A 20,657-nucleotide genomic window follows, 5' to 3' on the forward strand; every position below is an offset into this window, starting at 1 on the left:
GTTTAAAAATAAAATAGTAACACGAGGAATACAATAAAATACACAAGAATTTAGGAGCTATACTGAACTATACTGTACTACAGTTTACTGTACTATAGTTTCTTACAATTCACGGGGTCTATATTCTTACAATAAATAGTTTGAATTAAATACCAGCCTTGCTTTTTTCAATGGTCCAGATAGGTCGTATTTCATTGGGGCCTGGAGTAGAGAACCTAGACACAGCTGTCTGATATCAAACTCGTTTGACACAGTAACAATGGGAGATCAACTGATCTGCTGGTTTATTCTTGTGGGTTTTTGGTTGCAAGCTAGTTTGTTTTAACACGCAGGTGCATGTAATCTCCCATTAGTAACGTTTTAAGAAATCCAGCGCTAAAAGTTCTGCCTGTTGGTTGCAATTGACCATTACTTGTTTTATGCTGGACACACAAACAATGATACAGAACATAGACAGTACACCTTGGGATCAAAATGGATCTACAGGGTTATAACCAACCTCAACACACACCATAGGGTAATATCTAAAAACCACTATATTCTGGATGTAATTTAGTAATCGCAGAGCCCTAGCAAAACCAGAACTTTACTGAAACTGTCTCATAGGAACCACTGTGGCACTGTGAAGGATGCTGTTTGACTAATTCCTTGTACTGGGCCACTGTCTTTGGCCCCATCCAGTCTGGCCAGGTGAATCAGCATCTGGACATGGAAGGACGCTCCGTTGACCCACATCCTCAGAGCCCACATCCTCAGAGCCCACGAGCTCATCTGTCTGTCCAGCAGCATGGAGTTCTTCAACTGAGTCAGGGCAAAGCTCAGGTTACGCTCCACGTGCTGGATGTCACTCTTCAAGCTCTGCCTTGTTGCGTATGTGCATGAGGTGCCTCTTGAGGTACTCATCCATTTGGTCTCTCACAGCGGAGGCCTTCTCCTCTGCAAAGATACGACGCAGCAGATAATCTGTGCTATCCTTAGGGGGCTCTATGGCAGCTACAAATCTGTCTATTACTATAGAGATAACCAGGGACCCCAAGCCTGCAGCATCAGGTATCGGAATCAAGCCGACAAGCTTTTCAGTAAGGTCCTTTATCCGTGCTTTAGCATTTTCATTCAATTCCATCTCTCTTTGTTTGTAGTGTTGGATCAGCTTCTCCAAGGACCTAGGACCTGAGAATTGCAGCAGAGCTTAGTCTATGCCCACATCTGGAAAGTATTTTGAGCTCATCTGATTTTTGAGTTCATCTGATATCATTTGCCTTTCTTCCTTTATCTTTTATTCTGTACTCTTTGATTGACCCATGTTTTCTTTGTTCTGGTCTCTGGTAGGGGGTGTTAGAGTAATTTCCTTTGGTGTGAGCAAGCAGTCGTTGGTCTCTGTTGAGCATGTCTTGTCTAGGGCACTTAGGCCTTCACTGAAGGAACCTGTCTAAAGAAAACACAAAAACAAAAGGACAAGTCCAAATCAGATTCAGAATACAAATCAGAATGAAATATCCTGTGTAGGGCAGTAGCCGGATCGTGTGCAAACACATATTAAGAAACAGGAGAGGGCATTGATCTCAAGATCATTAAGCACTTAACCGTGATTGCTCCTGTAATTTGGTTTGGATAAGAGCGTCTGCTAAAAGTTGGCTAAATATTATTCGAAGTAGCCTACAGCAGTAACCCTCCTAACCTCAACCTGTTTTCTTATATCCAAACTTCCATCCAAGCAAGCGAAAGTTGTTATGTCATGTGACGCGATGCCTGTCCATTCCAGATAAACCTTGTGTAATGCAATGTATAGCCACGGGGTGGCACCATAATACCAAAAACTCGCGAACTGGAAGGATTCGCATTATGAATGGGCAGCTTGCTGTCACTGTCCTTCCGGGAGAGATTTGGCAGGACTATATTCAGGTAATTACCAACTACGTTTCTTTGCAGTTTTCTCAATTGTATTTATGCACTCTTATAGTAACAATGTGTGATTTCAGCGTTTCAAGTAGATTTTATCATTGTCTAATAACGATGTAATAACGTAGTTAGCTAACATGCCTAGTTTACTAACGTTAGCTAGCTAGCTGGTTTGCTAAAGCTAACTAACGTTAGCTAGCTAGCCATCATCCACATTATTTTAAAAACGCTGACTGCAGTGCATAGAACGATGCACGACTTTGGCAAGTAGCTAGCTAGATCTCTCACTCTGAGGCTGTAAACCAGGGTTCTTTAATGACTAGTCTGATACGCGTGCCATTGTGTTTGTTCTCTATTGTTTCTGCATGGGATTACCTTTATAGCTAGCATACTACCAAAGATGTTTATAACCAACCCAAGATAGACCAGAGCCTGTCGTTTCCCATGGGAGCAGATTAATCATAGTAGTGGGCAGAACAAACAAGGAGGTGGGCAGAGCCAAGCGTGAGCTAGTGAGATCCTATTGGCGCGTTCAATCATTTATTTGCATATATCCGCTAGGGAACGCCTCACCTGTGAAATGCGTGTGTGCACACACTTAATTCGACCTTGCACTCCTAAACAACGCAATAAAAAACATAACTAAACTTTGGCAAAGTGCCAAGTCTATAAAACGTAGTGCACTGTGTTGGTAACATATTTGTAGTTTTGGGAAAAAAGATTGAGAAGATGTTTCCTCGGAGAGAAAATGTGCAGAATGTCGGCCAGTTTCACCTAGTTCTATTCTCGTCCAATACCCGCGACTGGACTGCCTCCCACTACCATATTCGGTGGTTAGAAAACGTTCTGAACGATGCTTCATCTTTATAGCCCCTGTGACGTGTCTCGGTTTCCCCCTTTGTCTGTGCTTGCACTCCTAAACAACGCAATTTTTTGAAACTTTGGAAAGGGGTAAAGTCTACAAATCGCAGTCCACTCTGCTTGTTACACATTCTAGTTTTGGTAATGTAAAACTGTGTGGCCACTGGGCTTCCTCCCGTCACCGTATTTGGTATTGAGTGGAAACGCCAATTGAATGATTCACATTTAATACATCCGGTGAAATATCTGTCTCTTTGTTCTATCTGTGTTACTACTGTTCTCTTGAGACAAACTCCACTCTGTTGATCTACGTGCGTGCGTACACGTGTGATTTTTGGAGTAGCAGCAGGGTTGCCAGGTCGAAAAATAATTAATCAAATCAAATTTTATTTGTCACATACACATGGTTAGCAGATGTTAATGCGAGTGTAGCGAAATGCTTGTGCTTCTAGTTCCGACAATGCAGTAATAACCAACAAGTAATCTAACCTAACAATTCCACAACTACTACCTTATACACACAAGTGTAAAGGGATAAAGAATATGTAAATCAAGATATATGAATGAGTGATGGTACAGAACGGCATAGGCAAGATGGAACGATTCGCATTATGAATGGGCAGCTTGCTGTCACTGTCCTTCCGGGAGAGATTTGGCAGGACAATATTCAGGTAATTACCTGCTACGTTTCTTTGCAGTTTTCTCAATTGTATTTATTCACTCTCAATATGTGATTTCAGCGTTTCAAGTAGCTTATGACAACTCAACCCGCCCACAAGGCTTGAAAACTAGCACCCAATTTTTACGCAGCAGGTGGAGTTGGCACATGTTTCCAACAGGTGTCTCTATAATGACAATCTATGTAAATACAACTGGTAAAATTGCTCTAACTTTAAACTGTTCTCTGCATATCTCCCTTTGTTATTGGTTTACACCAAATTATTTAATATGAACTATAGAAGTGAAAAACCGAAAAGCCCCAACATTTTGCTATTTGTCTTTTATTTAATACAACATTTAAATGAATATGTGGCTGCAGGCAGCCTGATGTCCCAGTCATCCATCCCTCTGGAGTAAGATGGAAAGGAAAGAGCGAGTCCAGTACATCAATAGTTGTATTCTACTATTAATCAATAAACGAACAACTATTATCATTTTTATTTTATTTTACCTTTACCGTTAAAAACAAATTCTTATTTTCAATGACAACCTAGGAACAAGGTTAACTGCCTTGTTCAGGGGCAGAACGACAGATTTTTACCTTGTGAGCTCTGGGATTCGATCTTGCAACCTTTCGGTTACTAGTCCAACGCTCTAACCACTAGGCTACCTGCCACCCCTGACTATTTAGTAGTCAGTAATTCAGTTAATTGGCTCCTCTCTGTCCTCACCTCCACTGTGCTCCGCACTGCTGCACGCCGCACTGCTGCACGCCGCTCTCTCTCTCCTCTGACTTCAACTTTCTAGCCAATGTTAGCTAGCTAGCTTGCTACATGTATGTAGACTAACTTTTTTTTCCATCACCGTCCCAGAATTGTCCTGAAGTGCAATTTAAATAGTCCCAAACTGAAGATGAACTTCCCAAATTCAAATACGTGTTTTTGTTGTTATATGCCAACATGGGTCTACTCTATAACATATAGGTCATTCATTCATAGTGATTTAAACGGCTAATAAGATTAGCCTACTACTAAAATAAATAAATGGAACTGTCAACTGAGCCAGATATTAACATAAAATTGCCTCTAAAATGGACAACAATAATATTTACATATATTATGCATAAATATACATAAATAATTAGCCTACATGTAAAAGTGTAGCCTAGGTTATTTAAGCAATAAGGCCAGAGGGGGTGTGGTATATGGCCAATATACGACGGCTAAGGCTGTTCTTATGCACGACGCATCATGGAGTGCCTGGACACAGCCCCTAGCCGCGGTATATTGGCCATATACAGTGCCTTCGGAAAGTATTCAGACCCCTTGATTTTTCCCACATTTTGTTACGTTACAGCCTTATTCTAAAATGGTTTAAATTAAATCCTCAGTAATCTACACACAATACCTACACACAATACCGAATACGGATCTGGGGACCCCTGCCAAATCTTTTCAGTCTCCTGAGAGGGAAAAGGTTTTTGTCGTGCCCACTTCACGACTGTCTTGGTGTGTTTGGACCAAGATAGTTTGTTGGGGATGTGGACACCAAGGAACTTGAAACTCTCGACCCGCTCCACTACAGCCCTGTTGTTGTTGTTAATGGGGGCCTGTTCGGCCCTCCCTTTCCTGTAGTCCACAATCAGCTTCTTTGTCTTGCTCAGATTGAGGGAGAGGTTGTTGTCCTGGCACCACACTGCCAGATCTCTGAGCTCCTCCCAATAGGCTGTCTCATCGTTTTCATTGATCAGGCCTACCACCGTTGTTTCGTCAGCAAACTTAATGATGGCGTTTGAGTGGTGCTTGGCCACACAGTCGTGGGTGAACAGGGAGTACAGGAGGGGACTAAGCACGCACCCTTGAGGGAGCCGGTGTAGTAGGATTCAATCTTAGTCCTGTATTGACGCTTTTCCTGTTTGATGGTTCGTCTGATAGCACAGCGGGATTTCTTATAAGCGTCCGGATTAGTGTCCTGCTCCTTGAAAATGGCAGCTCTAGCCTTTATCTCGGTGCGGATGTTGCCTGTAATCCATGGCTTCTGGTTGGAATATGTACGTACTGTCGCTGTTGGGACGACGTCTTCGATTCACTTATTTGATGAAGCCTGTGACTGAGGTGGTATACTCCTCAATGCCATTGGATGAATCCCGGAACATATTCCAGTCTGTGCTAGCAAAACAGTCCTGTAGCGTAGCATCCGCGTCATCTGACCACTTCCGTATTAAACAAGTCACTGGTACTACCTGCTTTAGTTTCTGCTTGTAAGCCGGAATCAGGAGGATAGAATTATGGTCAGATTTGCCAAATGGAGGGCGAAGGAGAGATTTGTATGCGTGTGTGTTTGTAAAGGTGGTCTTTTCTTTTTTCTCTGGTTGCACATAGTTGCTGGTAGAAATGAGGTAGAATGGATGTAAGTTTGCCTGGATTAAAGTCCCCGGCCACTAGGAGAACCATTTCTGGATGAGCATTTTCTTGTTTGCTCATGGCCTTATATAGCTTGTTGAGTGCGGCCTTAGTGCCAGCATCGGTTTGTGGTGGTAATAGACGGCGACGAATAATATAGATGAGAACTCTCTTGGTAGATAGTGTGGTCTACAGCTTATCATGAGGTACTTTACCTCAGGCGAGCAATACCTTGAGTCTTCTTTAATATTAGACATCGCGTACCAGCTGTTATTGACATATAGACCCCCCCCCCCCCCCCCGCCCCTCGTTTTACCAGATGTAGCTGCTCTGTCCTGCCGATGCATGGAAAACCCAGCCAGCTCTATATTATCCGTGTCGTCGTGGCTCCATCTTCCCAGAACTGTCCCAGAGTCTGCTTGAACTGTCCCAGACATATATATTTATTGACGACGGGACGCCCTTCATTTCGAGCCCTAGCTATATAGCCGACCCAGAGACAAAGCACATTGTTCATCCTCTCTCTCCCTCTCTCTTAATCTGTTTGGATGATTATTTACCTGTATCTCTCCCTTGCTGTGTTGGCTCTGGTAGGCTAATGATTGGTAGGACTGGGGGCGGTCAGGATACAAGTTGTGCTGCTCTCCTGTCACTCAGGTGACTGCTGCGCTCTCTCAACACCAATGACTATGCTCAACGCAAACACACCCCTCCGGCTCTCTCCCTCCACACCACTCAATTGCCATGAGAAACATATGTTTACATTGCCAAAGCAAATGAAATAGATAATAAGCAAAAGAGAAATAAACATAAAAAATGAACAGTAAATGTTACACTCACAAATGGAGTAGGGGCATTTCAAATGTCATTATCTCTATGTACAGTGTTATAACGATGTGTAAATAGTTAAAGTACAAAAGGGAAAATACATCAACATAAATATGGGTTGTATTTACAATGGTGTTTGTTCTTAACTGGTTGCCCTTTTCTTGTGGCAACAGGTCACAAATCTTGCTGCTGAGATGGCACACTGTGTGGTATTTCACCCAGTAGATATGGGAGTTTATCAAAATTGGATTTGCTTTCAATTCTTTGTGAATCTGCACCAGGCAAATATTCTTATATTTGCTGGTGTAACCTACAATGTTGTCCCAGTTTGATATGCTGTTTGAAGGTATTCACACCTATATCAGCTAAAAAATAATAGAATGTCATCATGTTTTGGTCATGGAGGAAAAAAAATATGCCTCGCAGCTGTAACCTGGAATCACTAGTTATTCCTTCTAAACAAATACATTTTGGAGGGGATTCTAATAAGGCTACAGTCGCTGAGATTATGTTTGCTTATCAATGTCAAATAGAGTACTTCGATGCATAGCCTATAGATCAGATCAAGGAACCAAGCAAGCTCCATTGCCTACACAACACTGTCCCCGCGGCTACTGACGGGACGATATTGCGCGTTACAATTTGCATGTGGCACGGGGTTACATCGAATGTCGGCGCGCACTTCATGGAGTCGCGCCCCTTTTATGGCCGAAAAAAACGACATTGCGATACTGCGCTACAGCCTTTAAAAAAGCCTTTAAAACTAACCCAATAATGACCATAGCCTGCCGTTTCCAATGCGAGCAAATTAATCATAGTGGGCAGAACCAGCAAGGAGGTGGGCAGAACCAAGCACGAGCTAGCGAGAGCCTATTGGCACGTTCTAGTATATATTTGCATATTACCATTAGGGAACGCCTAGTCTGTGAAGTGCGCGTGTGCAATAACTACATTTGCCCTTGCACTCCTAAACAACTACTTATATTTTTACTTTGGCAAAGGGTAAAGTCTACAAAACTTAGTCCACTCTGTTCGGAACAGTTCTAGTTTTGGAAACAGAAAACTGTATTGAGCTCAAATGTTTAATCGATGATAAAAGTTGCCGAATGTCGGCCAAAATCTATCTCGCTCTATCTTCTCCCACTACCGGCCACTGGGCTTCCTCTCACCATCATAAGGGTTACATTAAATACATAAAACGCTTCATCGGCTCCGTTTGCGTATGCTGTGTAGACCCCTTTAGCCTATGGCCATAACCAATGATAAAGGGAATCACTATAGGATATGGTAATTAAAGAGTACAGGAGCATGGTTTAAATTGAGCAATGGTGAATCTAGCTAATAGTCTATATTTGCATCAAAGCCCATCTGTTTATCTGGGCTGTTTGTTTTGATATGCAAATGCTGGCTACCAATTTATCTTGCCATTACAGTCTGATTATTTTGAAGAAAACATAATGCTGTATTTTCAAGAATGGTGGGGTCATGAAAAACCCAGCTCCTTGGTTGTGGAGTAGAGGAGAAGTAGTGCATCGTGGGTGATTCCCAGACAAGACAGGGAGGCAATGGAGGAAGATGAGCGGGGTAAGTTTGAGGGTGACAGTCTCTTTTTAGTAAACAACTGTTGGTAACTTGACATTACGTTGCCCCTAAACCTGTGTACTGCTGCTATTAGCCTATGTATTTATTTCGCTTTACTGCTATGTTGAAGGATCAATTACAGTTGAAGTCGGAAGTTTACATACACCTTAGCCAAATACATTTAAACTCACAATTCCTGACTTTTAATCATAGTAAAAATTCCCTGTCTTAGGTCAGTTAGGATCACCACTTTATTTTAAGAATATGAAATGTCAGAATAATAGTAGGGAGAATGATTTATTTCAGCTTTTATTTCTTTCATCAAATTCCCAGTGGGTCAGAAGTTTACATACACTCAATTCGTATTTGGTAGCATAGCCTTCAAATTGTTTAACTTGGGTCAAATGTTTTGGGTAGCCTTCTACAAGCTTCCCACAATAAGTTGGGTGAATTTTGGCCCAATCGTCCTGACAGAGCTGGTGTAACTGAGTCAGGTTTGTAGGCCTCCTTGCTCGCACACGCTTTTTCAGTTCTGCCCACAAATGTTCTATAGGATTGAGGTCAGGGATTTGTGATGGCCACTCCAATACCTTGACTTTGTTGTCCTTAAGCCATTTTGCCACAACTTTGGAAGTATGCTTGGGGTCATTGTTCATTTGAAAGACCCATTTGCGACCAAGCTTTAACTTCCTGACTGATGTCTTGATGTTGCTTCAATATATGTACATAATTTTCCTGCCTCATGATGCCATCTATTTTGTGAAGTGCACCAGTCCCTCCTGCTGCAAAGCACCCCCACAACATGATGCTTCCACCCCCGTGCTTCACGGTTGGGATGGTGTTCTTCGGCTTGCAAGCCTCCCCCTTTTTCCTCCAAACATAATGATGGTCATTATGGCCAAATAGTTCTATTTTTGTTTCATCAGAACAGAGGACATTTCTCCAAAAAGTACAAGCTTTGCCCCATGTGCAGTTGCAAACCGTAGTCTGGCTTTTTTATGGTGGTTTTGGAGCAGTGACTTCTTCCTTGCTGAGCGGAATTTCAGGTTATGTCAATATAAGACTTGTTTTACTGTGGATATAGATACTTTTGTACCTGTTTCCTCCAGCATCTTCACAAGGTCCTTTGCTGTTGTTCTGGGATTGATTTGCAGTTTTCGCACCAAAGTACGTTCAGAGACAGAATGCATCTCCTTCCTGAGCGGTATGACGGCTATATGGTCCCATGGTGTTTATACTTGCGTACTATTGTTTGTACAGATGAACATGGTACCTTCTGGCATTTGGAAATTGCTCCCAAGGATGAACCAGACTTTTTTTCTGAGGTCTTGGCTGATTTCTTTAGATTTTCCCATGATGTCAAGCAAAGAGGCACTGAGTTTGAAGGTAGGCCTAGAAATACATCCACAGGTACACCTCCAATTGACTCAAATGATGTCAGAAGCTTCTAAAGCCATGACATAATTTTCTGGAATTTTCCAAGCCATTTAAAGGCACAGTCAACTTAGTGTATGTAAACTTCTGACCCACTGGAATTGTGATACAGTGAATTATAAGTGAAATAATCTCTGTAAACAATTGTTGGAAAAATTACTTGTGTCATGCACAAAGTAGATGTCCTAACCGACTTGCCAAAACTATAGTTTGTTAACAAGAAATTTGTGAAGTGTTTGAAAAACCCGTTTTAATGACTTCAACCTATGTGTATGTAAACTTCCGACTTCAACTGTATATGTTGCAGGAAATTACATTTTATAAAATAGATTTGAATATCCCTTCTAGTGTTGATAACATCTCCATCACTGTTTTAGCTGTAGAATACAAGGGTCTGTTTGAGGACCCTGCCTTCATCTGTGAGGACTCCTCCCTGTTCTCAGACTACTCCACCCCTATCGCCAGGTTCCAGGATGACATCACATGGCTCCGGCCACAGGTGAGACCTGGGCCTACAACTTATCTAATCAGAATTGGCCTTAGGTCACTAATAATATGTCATAATAAAATATAGAGTGCCTTCTGAAAGTATTCAGACCCCTTGACTTTAATTTTTTTTTGCTACTTTACAGACTTTTTTCTGAAATTGATTAAATCGTTTTTTCCCCCTCGTCAATATACACACAATACCCCATAATTGACTGATTTATATAAAAAAAATAAAAAAAAATGGAATCACATTTACATAAGTATTCTGACCCTTTGCTCAGTACGTTGTTGAAGCACCTTTGGCAATGATTACAGCAACTCTTCTTGGGTATGACACAACAAGCTTGGCACACCCGTATTTGGGGAGTTTCTCCCATTCTTCTCTGCAGATCCTCTCAAGCTCTGTCAGGTTGGATGGGGAGCATTGCTGAACAGCTATTTTCAGGTCTCTCCAGAGATGTTCGATCGGGTTCAAGTCCAGGCTCTGGCTGGGCCACTCAAGGACATTCAGAGACTTGTCCCAAAGCCACTCTTGCGTTGTCTTGGCTGTGTGCTTAGGGTCGTTGTCCTGTCGCCCCATTCTGAAGTCCTGAGTGCTCTGGAGCAAGGATCTCGCTGTACTTTGCTCTAATCATCTTTGCCTCAATCAAATCAAATTTATTTATATAGCCCTTCTTACATCAGCTGATATCTCAAAGCGCTATACAGAAACCCAGCCTAAAACCCCAAACAGCAAGCAATGCAGGTGTAGAATCACAGTGGCTAGGAAAAACTCCCTAGAAAGGCCAAAACCTAGTAAGAAACCTAGAGAGGAACCAGGCTATGAGGGGTGGCCAGTCCTCTTCTGGCTGTGCCGGGTGGAGATTATAACAGAACATGGCCAAGATGTTCAAATGTTCATAAATGACCAGCATGGTCAAATAATAATAATCACAGTAGCTGTCGAGGGTGCAACAGGTCAGCACCTCAGGAGTAAATGTCAAGGAATCCTGACTTGTCTCCCAGTCCCTGCCGCTGAAAAACATCCCCACAGCATGATGCTGCCACCACCATGCTTCGCGGTAGGGATGGTGCCAGGTTTCCTCCAGACGTGAAGCTTGGCATTCAGGCCAAAGAGTTACATTTTGGTTTCATCAGACCAGAGAATCTTGAGAGTCTTTAGGTGCCTTTTAGCAAACTCCAAGCGGGCTGTCATGTGCCTTTTACTGAGGAGTGGCTTCCATCTGGCCACTGTAACATAAAGGCCTGATTGATGGAGTGCTGCAGAGATGGTTGTCCTTCTGGAAGGTTCTCCCATCTCCACAGAGGAACTCTAGAGCTCTGTCAGAGTGACCATCACATTCTTGGTCACCTCCCTGACCAAGGCCCTTCTCCCCTGATTGCTCAGTTTGCCTGGGCGGCCAGCTCTAGGAAGAGTCTTGGTGGTTCCAAACTTCTTCCATTTAAGAATGATGGAGGCCACTGTGTTCTTGGGGACCTTCAATGCTGCAGACATTTTTTAGTACACTTCCCCAGATCTGTGCCTCGACACAATCCTGTCTCGGAGCTCTACGGACAATTCCTTCGACCTCATGTCTTGGTTTTTGCTCTGACATGCACTGTGGGACCTTTATATAGACAGGTGTGTGCCTTTCCAAAACATGTCCAATCAATTGAATTTACCACAGGTGGACTCCAATCAAGTTGTAGGAACATCCCAAGGATGGTCAATGGAAGCAGGATGCACCTGAGCTCAATTTCAAGTCTCATAGCAAAGGGGCCGCTCCGACAACGGATCAGAACCTGGGGGCTCTGCCAACGAGGCCTCCAACCACGGCTCTGGCTCTGACAGTGACTGAGGCTTCAAACTCAGAACGGACTTTTTTCCTACTGAATACTTGTGTAAATAAGGTATTTCTGTTTTTTATTTGTAATAAATTTGCTAAAATGTATAAAAACCTTTTTTCGTTAGTGAAAAGGGTTCTGAATACTTTCCCGAAGGCACTGTATATGCGATTTATATTCTGTGTTCCTTCCAATACATGTTCTTTTTTCCTCAACACCTTGTGAACACTTGATCACATAATGGAAGCAAGCATGTGTAATCTTCTCACAATGATTCTGTGTGTCTGTTAATGGTGACATATTTCTTTCTCTGTCCCTCCAGGAGATCTGCCCGTCTCCTGCACTCTTCCCTGACAACACCAATGACGGCCATGCAAAGCAAGGCCTCCTGGGAGACTGCTGGTTCCTCTGTGCCTGCACAATCTTACTGAAGTACCAGCATTTGATGAACAAAGTAAAGCTCCACAAATTTGTAACGTATATGTGACCGACCGGCTCGATTCGGTCTTACGTAGCAAAATTTGAAATGGTGTTTTTAACCAACACTTTTGAGAAAATGGCCCTTGAATGTTTTGGTACCTACTGGAGAGCTGTTCTTTGTCTGCACCCAATCAGCATCGTTCACACCCTTTTAAGCTTTAGCCCCACATGTGAGGCTATGTACTAAACAACCAAAGATTTCAACACTAAAGGCTGGTTTATACTACGGGTGTGTTCGTACATTTTATCTGGAGTGCCAGAGTTTGCTCTGGGCGTTCGTAAACTCAGAGCGTTGTAAGATTGGCCGTTCGTAAATTCAGAGCGTTTCGCTCTCGAAGTGTACACTGGACACTCTGGCCGAAAAGTAGGGTTGATCCGAACGTTCTGTCCTACCAACAGCAGTCAAGCACCCAAGCTAACTGGCTAATGTTGGCTAGCTTGCTAGCTACTTCCAGACACAAATGAAAGAACAGCTCACTCTGACCATTTTACTCGCCCTAGCAGAGCTGGTTAGGCTGTTTACATGTTATCCCGAGCGTTGGTGAATGCAACTGTGCTGCTGGCAACAATTTAATTACGCTTTTTTTGCCAACGTTTACTGACACCGGCCATATTCAACGGGTGTTGAGCGTTCCTAAATTCGTCAGTTATTCTGCGCTCTGACACTCGTCTGAGTGTGCTCTGATATCGGAGTAGATAGCCAGAGCGAATTTACCAGCTACGTCTAGCAACGGTTGTTGCAGTGACATCACACAAATTCTATTGGAATAGTTACTTGCATAGCGGAGTCTTTTGTTTAGACATGTAGCTAGCTAGCTAAACAATGAACCATAAACCCAAGTCATAACGTTACTTCCCTGCATGAATCTGCAGGTAGTTAACCAGGTTCAATGTTAGCTAGCTAACATTAGGCTATATCTAGCAATGCAAATGGCTCTGTGATACGAATAACATTACTACACAGATCATACACGTAACGTTAGCTAACTAGCCAGCCAGCTAACGTTAGCTAGCTAGCTAACAGTACACTTTAACTTGAAATGAAAATAACTTTCTGACCAAATTTGAAACGTGTAATATCTGAAAATGTAGCTAGCTAGACTCTCATACCCGTATACATGGATGGACTCTTCTCCCTCTCTGTCACGGATGCCATGATTGCCCTTAGCTTGAAGATGTAATCCGGAGCCTTCTGTGTTCTCTTTTTGACTCTGTCTGCTTATTTGCTATCAAACGGCAGTATTTTCTCCATCTTGTTAGCTATCATACTCTAATTCCACTGATTTCAAAACTTGGTCATCCAGAAAGTGGAGAGCAACACTGATGCAGTTCTACTATGTGATGTCTTCCAAAAAAAGCAGCGTTAGAAACGATTACCTACACATTCTGACCAGCTCATATTATAGGCAGAAGCGTGCTACATGGCAGACCAATCCAAACTCATCTCTTGGATTGTCCAGCCCACTCATTATCTCAGCCAATCATGGCTAGCGGGAAGGTCCCTGTCTCTTTCCATGGCTAAACCAACTAGGCTTGTAATTTAACTTTTTTTTTGTATTTACAGATGGCATACAAGTTTTGTTATTAAGGCACATGAACGTTCACATGTTTCAGAAGGCATTTCTGCCAAAAAACACATTTTGATAAAAAAAAAGAAGGTTACGTTCAAATGGCGCTCCTGTGAAGCAGCGACATACGTCTAGTTTCCTGAAACGAGTCACGTATGTTATTGCGTTGAAGTATTTTTTTGCTTTTTGGTTTTGCTGTGAACAGTAAAACTACAACTGTAGGTTACTACCACAAATTCAAGTCTTACAGCAAATACACTATGCTTCTGTCACTGACCTAGTCCATTAAGTACTTGGTGACTTTTATCAATACCAAAATACTGTGAAAAACCCAGTGCCCTGTACCCTTTCTGTCCCCCAGGTGGTACCCCCTGCCCAGCCCCAGTGGGGGGAGAGGGGGTACCGGGGCTCCTTCCTCTTCCGTCTCTGGCAGCATGGCTGCTGGACAGAGGTAACCGTTGACGACCGGCTGCCCTGCCTCAGCGGCAAGCTCTGCTTCTCGCGCTGCCAATCCCCCACTGCTTTTTGGGTTGCTCTGCTGGAGAAGGCCTACGCCAAGTGAGTGACAGGTGGAAGGTTGAAAGTGACCTCAAAAAAAGTACTAGCAGCGTTTCTGCATCTAGTCATTAAATTGGGTCTCCAAATATTCTATACTGTTCCAATCACATACCATTCCATACTGATCCATTCCATTCCACACCATACAATACTGTAGTTAGGTTTTGTGATATTCTCTGATACCCCCATGTTGTCTCCTGTCCCTACTCCTCCTCCAGGCTGCAGGGGTCATATGAGCGCCTATGGGCAGGGCAGGTCTCTGAGGCCCTGGTAGACCTGACAGGGGGGCTGGCGGAGCGCTGGAGCCTGGGGGATTGTGGGACAGAGGAGGACCAGGGTCGGGGGTCATCTGACAGTGACTTGGTCAGGAGGAGGAGGCTGGATCTGGACCTGCTGCATGCGGTCAGAGAGGGCTGTTCAGTCAGCTGCTCTGTACACAGTGCCCCTGGAGGTGAGGAGGAAAAATGACTGGTCTGGGAATATTCTGCTGTTTTCACATTTTAAACACAAAAATAGCTCTGGGGCTGTGCAGACCATCGTTCTCCAATGGAGAAGGAATGCAGTTTTCTAAGAATCTTACTGAAAGCCTTCCATTGACATCTTGTGACTGACCTTTCAAAGTAAGGTACTGGCACACCCCCAAGTCTGCTAATAGGCCAGTAGCTAAAATATTGTTTAGGGCTATATTTACCCCCACTGCCCCCTTACACCCTAGGTGCCAGTGAGTTGGGGCAGTTCCATGCCCTGAGTGTAATGGAGTGGGTGGACGTGAGGACGGTGGAACGGGGAGGAGTACGTCTAATCAGGATCAGAAACCCCTGGGGCAGACGCTGCTGGGAGGGAGCATGGAGAGAGAGGTAGGGTGTGTGTGTGTGTTAGAGCTGTACTACCCGAGCCCGCACAGCTGCGGTCCCAGCGGTAGTGTTCCCCCCTCCCCTTCTGCTTCTCTGCCTGTGTGTGCGCCATTGCTGTGACTTCTGTTGCACAGACAGCTTCTCCCACTCTCGTTTGCAGCAGAATTTAGTGGGAAATGTGTAGCTAGAATCCTTTACCGATTTGAAGTCGCTGGAAGGGTCTGAAAAAACTCACTAGATATAATTACAAAGGCTCTAAGTTGGCAACACTGCAGAACTACAAGCAGAGCAGAGCCACGCACACAGCGTATGCTGCGCAGGGAGCGAGGAACAGACAGACAAACAGCTAATTGGGTACTAATTATGTTATTTTGGGCAGGGCTGGGCCTTAAATTTGGCAGAAGCAATCGGACCTGGGTAGGGCCTGAACACCACGGGCATGAGTAGGGCTTAAAATTCATGCCCGTGCATGGCTCACGCGTGTGTGTGTGTGTTCTTTTGTGTCATTTTGAGCCTGGATCCATCTATAATTATTTTCTTAAGAACCTCTGTCTCAGTAATAAACTGGCCATTCTCGCCTGGCAGTGGAGAAGGCTGGAACTCTCTGGACCCGGCCTGTACTCTGAACTTGCTGGGCCGGGCCCAGGAGGCAGAGTTCTGGGTGGACGAGACTGAATTCCTGTTGCAGTTTGATGATGTCACAGTGGGGTATCCTGTCAATGAGGAGGGACACCTGCAGAGCATCTATTCTGGTATACTCACTCAATACTTCCTCATTATACAAGCATTAGACAAAGTTGAATAGTTTTGAATGTATGAGAACGTCTGACGATCTTTGGTTTGGGGGTGAACTATCCCTTCATAAAAGGAAAGCTAAGCAAAGCCAGTGTTGTTGTGATTGTGTGACTCACAGCCCCTATCTGTCCAATAGGAGAGCTGCTGACTCACAGCCACCAGACTGGCGATCGCTGGGTCAAAGGTCACTCAGCAGGTGGTTGCCGTAACAACAGTAGCTTTGGCAGCAACCCTCAGTTCTGGCTGCGGGTGTTTGAGAGGGGAGAGGTGCTGGTGTCTCTGCTACAGCACAGAAGGTATAGCAGGAACACAGGACATCACTACGCACAGTCACCAGAAGAGGGCAGCAGCACCACACGACACCAGCACTACCAGGCCATCGCTTTGCACATGTGGAAGGTTGGTACTGCACTGTGGCCTTGTAGCTGATAGATGTTAAAATAAGAATGTGTGTGTGTATGGCTTTTAATTATTTCATCTTTATCTGTGTGTGTGTGCGTGCATGCATGCAATGCATACATCTGTCTGTCTGTCAATCCCCAGGTAGAGAAGAAGTGTTTGAACCTGTCTTGGACTCTGAACAGTCCTCCCTGTGCCTCCACACACTGCCACGCCTACGAGCGCGAGGTGGTGCTACACACACACCTGGACCCTGGCTGCCACCTGCTCATCCCCAGTACCTTCCTCCAGGGGGGCGAGGGGAGCTTCCTGCTCAGGGTCTTCTCCTCTTCCCCCACCTCACTCAGGTCAGTGGGACTAACATTGACATTTGAGTCATTTAGCAGAAGACTGTGACCATAAAGAGATGGGTCAAACGGGGAGGCGGGACCAAATACGCATAGGATTAATCAGAATGTATCAGAAGTTTTGCTTTTCATTCATCAAAAGTGGTTCATGTATCATTCCATTTGTTTTGTAGATCATGTTGTCTTACAAGTCTAGGAAACTGGATCTTTATGTTCCCCCATCCTCCTGCAGTGCCGTGAAGACCCCGGGGCCCTCTTTGCCATTGGTAACAGAGGGGGAGTGGGAGACAAGCTACTTACGGGGCGCATGGGTCACGGGGTCATCGGCCGGGGGGAGCAGGAACTTCCTGTCTCACTGGCAGAATCCCAGGTTCCCGGTCACCATGGGTGACAACTTAGCGGGGTCTACAGGGGTCAATGTTAGGGTCACCCTTCACCAGAACTGCCCTGACACTGACCTCCAGGCCATCGGCTTTCACCTGTACAAGGTGAGCTGAGTTGTATTCATTAGGGAATACTCTAGCAAAACGTTTTGGAATGAAAAAAACTAAATTAGTTTATTATTGAAGAAGTCCAATTAGTCCCTCCTTGTTTTAGTCCATTTTCTTCTGTTTGGTGCCAAATAAAATATGACCCTGGTTTATTAACAGTATGTGGTTAGCCTATCTAAAAGATGTCCTTAATGTAGAATCTATGGTTTAGCCTGTTGATATGTTGTTTTAATCCTCCTTTAAAATCTGTCTATATGAAGATGATTATGTTGTGACTAGTTACATGTGAACCTCTCTGTGTATCCAGGCTCCAGAGGGACAGGAGCAGGCCGAGTCGCCAGTACCCAGGGAGGAGGAACCGGTGGCCAGCTGCATTCCTCACTGCTACACCCAGGCTGTCAGTCTGGCCTGCTGCCTTCCTCCAGGGGCCTATGTCATAGTGCCCTCCACCTACCAGCCTGACTCCCCAGGCCAGTTCACCCTCACTGTGGCTCGCAAAATACACAGGTAGACCTGGTTCTATTCCACTCCCCACCCCCTTAATACCTTCTCCTAGGCCCTATGCCCTTGTGATTGTGTTCATTTTATTTGGGGGAATAATATGATGGTGTGTTGTACATGTGTTTCAGGAGAGTGGTGAAGAGTCAGGAACGTCTGGGCAGAGCCATTCAAGAGGTGAGTGAGTGTTGGGCTGTGTGCACAAGACCTATACTTTGCAACAAACACACTTCCTAAACCGTTTTAGTGTACCATAGTGCACAAACACTTTTCACCTGTGTTGAATGGCAGTATTTAATCAATGTGTGTTAGTGGTGCGCGGGTCAGTTGTGTGTTAGCAATTGCTAATAACCCATCCGCAACCGCCCGACTATATGTGATAAAGTGAACATCTGAGGCCCGCACCCGACCCTAACCCGACCCTAACCCGCTAATATAGAACATGTGCTGTAGGCTACATTCAGAGACGGCGGAACGGTGTTTTGACAAGGTGCAGGATTTATTTAGCCTGATTTGAAATGTTTCTGTTTTTAATTTACGACATTTTTGGTAGGCTATTTGTTTTTCAACTCTAATTCGATTACTGCAGCTTCTCTTCTGTTAATTATATGTTGCCCTAGAAGACAAAATAAACCCTTTGCTCACCAGAATCATCGATAGAATCTAAAGTTCTCCGTCATCTCTGCTTCTTTCGCAGAGCGAAATTGTCCAAATGACATCAGTTTGACCGATTGTAGGGAAATAGAAATCTGTGAAAACGACCCAACATGTTTCTGATGAGATTTTAGTTCGAGTTTGGTGCATATTTCATCTGGTTGAAATACTATTTTACGATGCAGATACAGATAGATATCATCTGTAGAGGTGGTAACTGCGCATTTCGCATTCTCTCAAGATGCTGAAAGAAAGTAATTCTATTTCTCTACTGCTGTTCCCCAGTCAACATTTTGTTGCGAGACATTCTTAGTTCTGCAGGAGTTAATATGAAGGCTATGTGAGAGGTTATAGACCTACAGTCAGTGCCCAGTCAGTTTCCATTTAACCCTCTACCATCTGAACAGTAGGCTATAGTTCCCTTGACGTGCCGTAGGCCTATATGAAGTCCCCATCTTGTGACTGCGCTTCACAATCATCACACATAACATCGCCGGCACTATCATCCTCTTTCACCACATCACCAAGTCTTTCCCAAACATACCCTCCTCTTTATTTTCAACTCTCCATTTTGCAGATTTTCCCTAATTGAATTGAACTCAGACGTTTCCTTTTTGCATGTTCCCAAAGGCATTTGGCGATTGGCGTGTCGGCTATTTTGCGAGTGTGCAGTTCGGCTCTAAAGCTCATTATAACACACTAATACCAGATGACCTCAAATAATTCAAGGAAAGCCTCAATGTAGCCTGTAGATATAAATTGCACAAGAATGATACATTGATGGATTTTATAAGGTCTCTCTCTCTCTCTCTGGCGACAGGTCTCTCACATATCTGTGATGCGTAGTTAGCTCTGGGAGCTGTGCTGCCGCTCTGCTGACGTGGGCTCACATCACTTCGGCCCTTGGCCACAGATGAAAGGAGCGGGTCTACCCCCTCCTCCCCATGCCGAACACTGTGTGTGTTTGTGTGCGCACGCACGGCCTGGGCTCAGGGCCTTTATCCCCAGCCTGGCGAGGCTCAGGGAGCCGATCGGCATCTCTTCTTTCCGTCTCTCTCTCTCTCTCCCTTTCTCTCTCTCCCGGCTGCGATTAGCACATCACAGGTTGTCGTTGGGCCAGGCGCTAATGGGAGCTGACGGGGCTGGCCGGTGTAAACAAACAGCCGCCATTGAAGAGGCCCGCTCACTATGCTCACTCGCTGGCCCGTCGGCCTGGGACAAAGGGCCCACTCATGGAGCTCCTTGCTGGGGCAGAGAGGGCAGAAGCAAGGGGTCGGACCTCACCACACTGCAGTGCACCCACCCAGCCTCAGACCCAAACCCCAGGGCTGCCTGTGACTGAACTTTGCCTTCATCCATGCCCCCAGAGTAGGTAGAAGTGTCCCCGAACCATTGATATTTTGTCAGCCCCTTAATGTTTGAGTTTAGGATTAAGGGTATGGTGAATGTGATTATAAATATGTGGCTAAGGACAGCTTTAACATCAAACCCTTGCCCTCCGACCAAAAACAGAGTAGCCCCTTGCCCCCTCACCCCCACACCTGAGACTCTGCTGCAGCCCCCGTCCCTATCCATCTCACACCCTTAGAACTGGACCTGACCCGGACTGCTGTTTGAAGTGGCTGCATGATGAACAGATGAGGCTGAGGGGGAAGTACAGGAGGCGATATGGGGCGAGGCGGCACTACTTAGGCAACAGATTCTTTGGAAGAAGCCGCCAGTGTTTTGGCTCTGCACGCAGTGGCTGAAAAGGCAGGGTGTGTGTGTGTTTGTTTGTGTTTGTGTGTTGCTGGTGGGGTAACTTGGGTACCACTGCCACTCCAACTGTTGACTGATGACAATGGTTTCATTATCTGAGAGTATTACTGTGTTATTGTACTTTTGTTTTCAGTGTGTTTGTGTTTTTAATTATACAGAAGGTGCAGGTGCTGATGTTACTACAATAAAGTTGTTTCCTGCAAACCACACTTCAGCTGTGACCATCATGATTGAACTATTTTGTGTTTATCTAATGATGATTTTTGGACCATATCAA

The 20,657-nt window shown here is 44.6% G+C and overlaps 1 protein-coding gene and 1 long non-coding RNA gene across 5 annotated transcripts; one reads left to right on the forward strand and one right to left on the reverse strand.

Moving 5' to 3' along the window:
- Positions 1-382: 382 nt before the first annotated feature.
- LOC139559710 (uncharacterized) lies at positions 383-2,343 on the reverse strand. Its single transcript, XR_011671812.1, has 2 exons — positions 2,275-2,343; positions 383-1,429 (listed from the first exon to the last, which is right to left on the reverse strand). It is a non-coding gene; the product is annotated as an uncharacterized lncRNA (long non-coding RNA).
- Positions 1,786-20,589, forward strand: capn10 (calpain 10). 4 transcript variants are annotated; one of them, XM_071375941.1, is made up of 15 exons: positions 1,833-1,902; positions 8,084-8,234; positions 10,043-10,164; positions 11,822-12,044; positions 12,301-12,432; positions 14,388-14,584; positions 14,803-15,035; positions 15,300-15,441; positions 16,024-16,190; positions 16,370-16,632; positions 16,777-16,979; positions 17,212-17,467; positions 17,778-17,977; positions 18,100-18,145; positions 19,443-20,589. In XM_071375941.1, the coding sequence occupies exons 5-15, from the start codon at positions 12,424-12,426 to the stop codon at positions 19,470-19,472; spliced, it is 1,746 nt and encodes a 581-aa protein (XP_071232042.1). In that variant the 5' UTR covers positions 1,833-1,902; positions 8,084-8,234; positions 10,043-10,164; positions 11,822-12,044; positions 12,301-12,423; the 3' UTR covers positions 19,473-20,589. The 4 variants fall into 4 exon arrangements, 3 of the variants coding, with proteins under 3 accessions (XP_071232039.1, XP_071232042.1, XP_071232040.1); XM_071375938.1 differs by lacking the exon at positions 11,822-12,044 and having other exon boundaries at positions 1,786-1,902; positions 8,124-8,234; XM_071375939.1 differs by lacking the exon at positions 11,822-12,044.
- The last annotated feature ends 68 nt before the right edge of the window (positions 20,590-20,657 follow it).

Source organism: Salvelinus alpinus, chromosome 30 (assembly GCF_045679555.1).
Source record: "Salvelinus alpinus chromosome 30, SLU_Salpinus.1, whole genome shotgun sequence".
Taxonomy (NCBI): domain Eukaryota; kingdom Metazoa; phylum Chordata; class Actinopteri; order Salmoniformes; family Salmonidae; genus Salvelinus; species Salvelinus alpinus.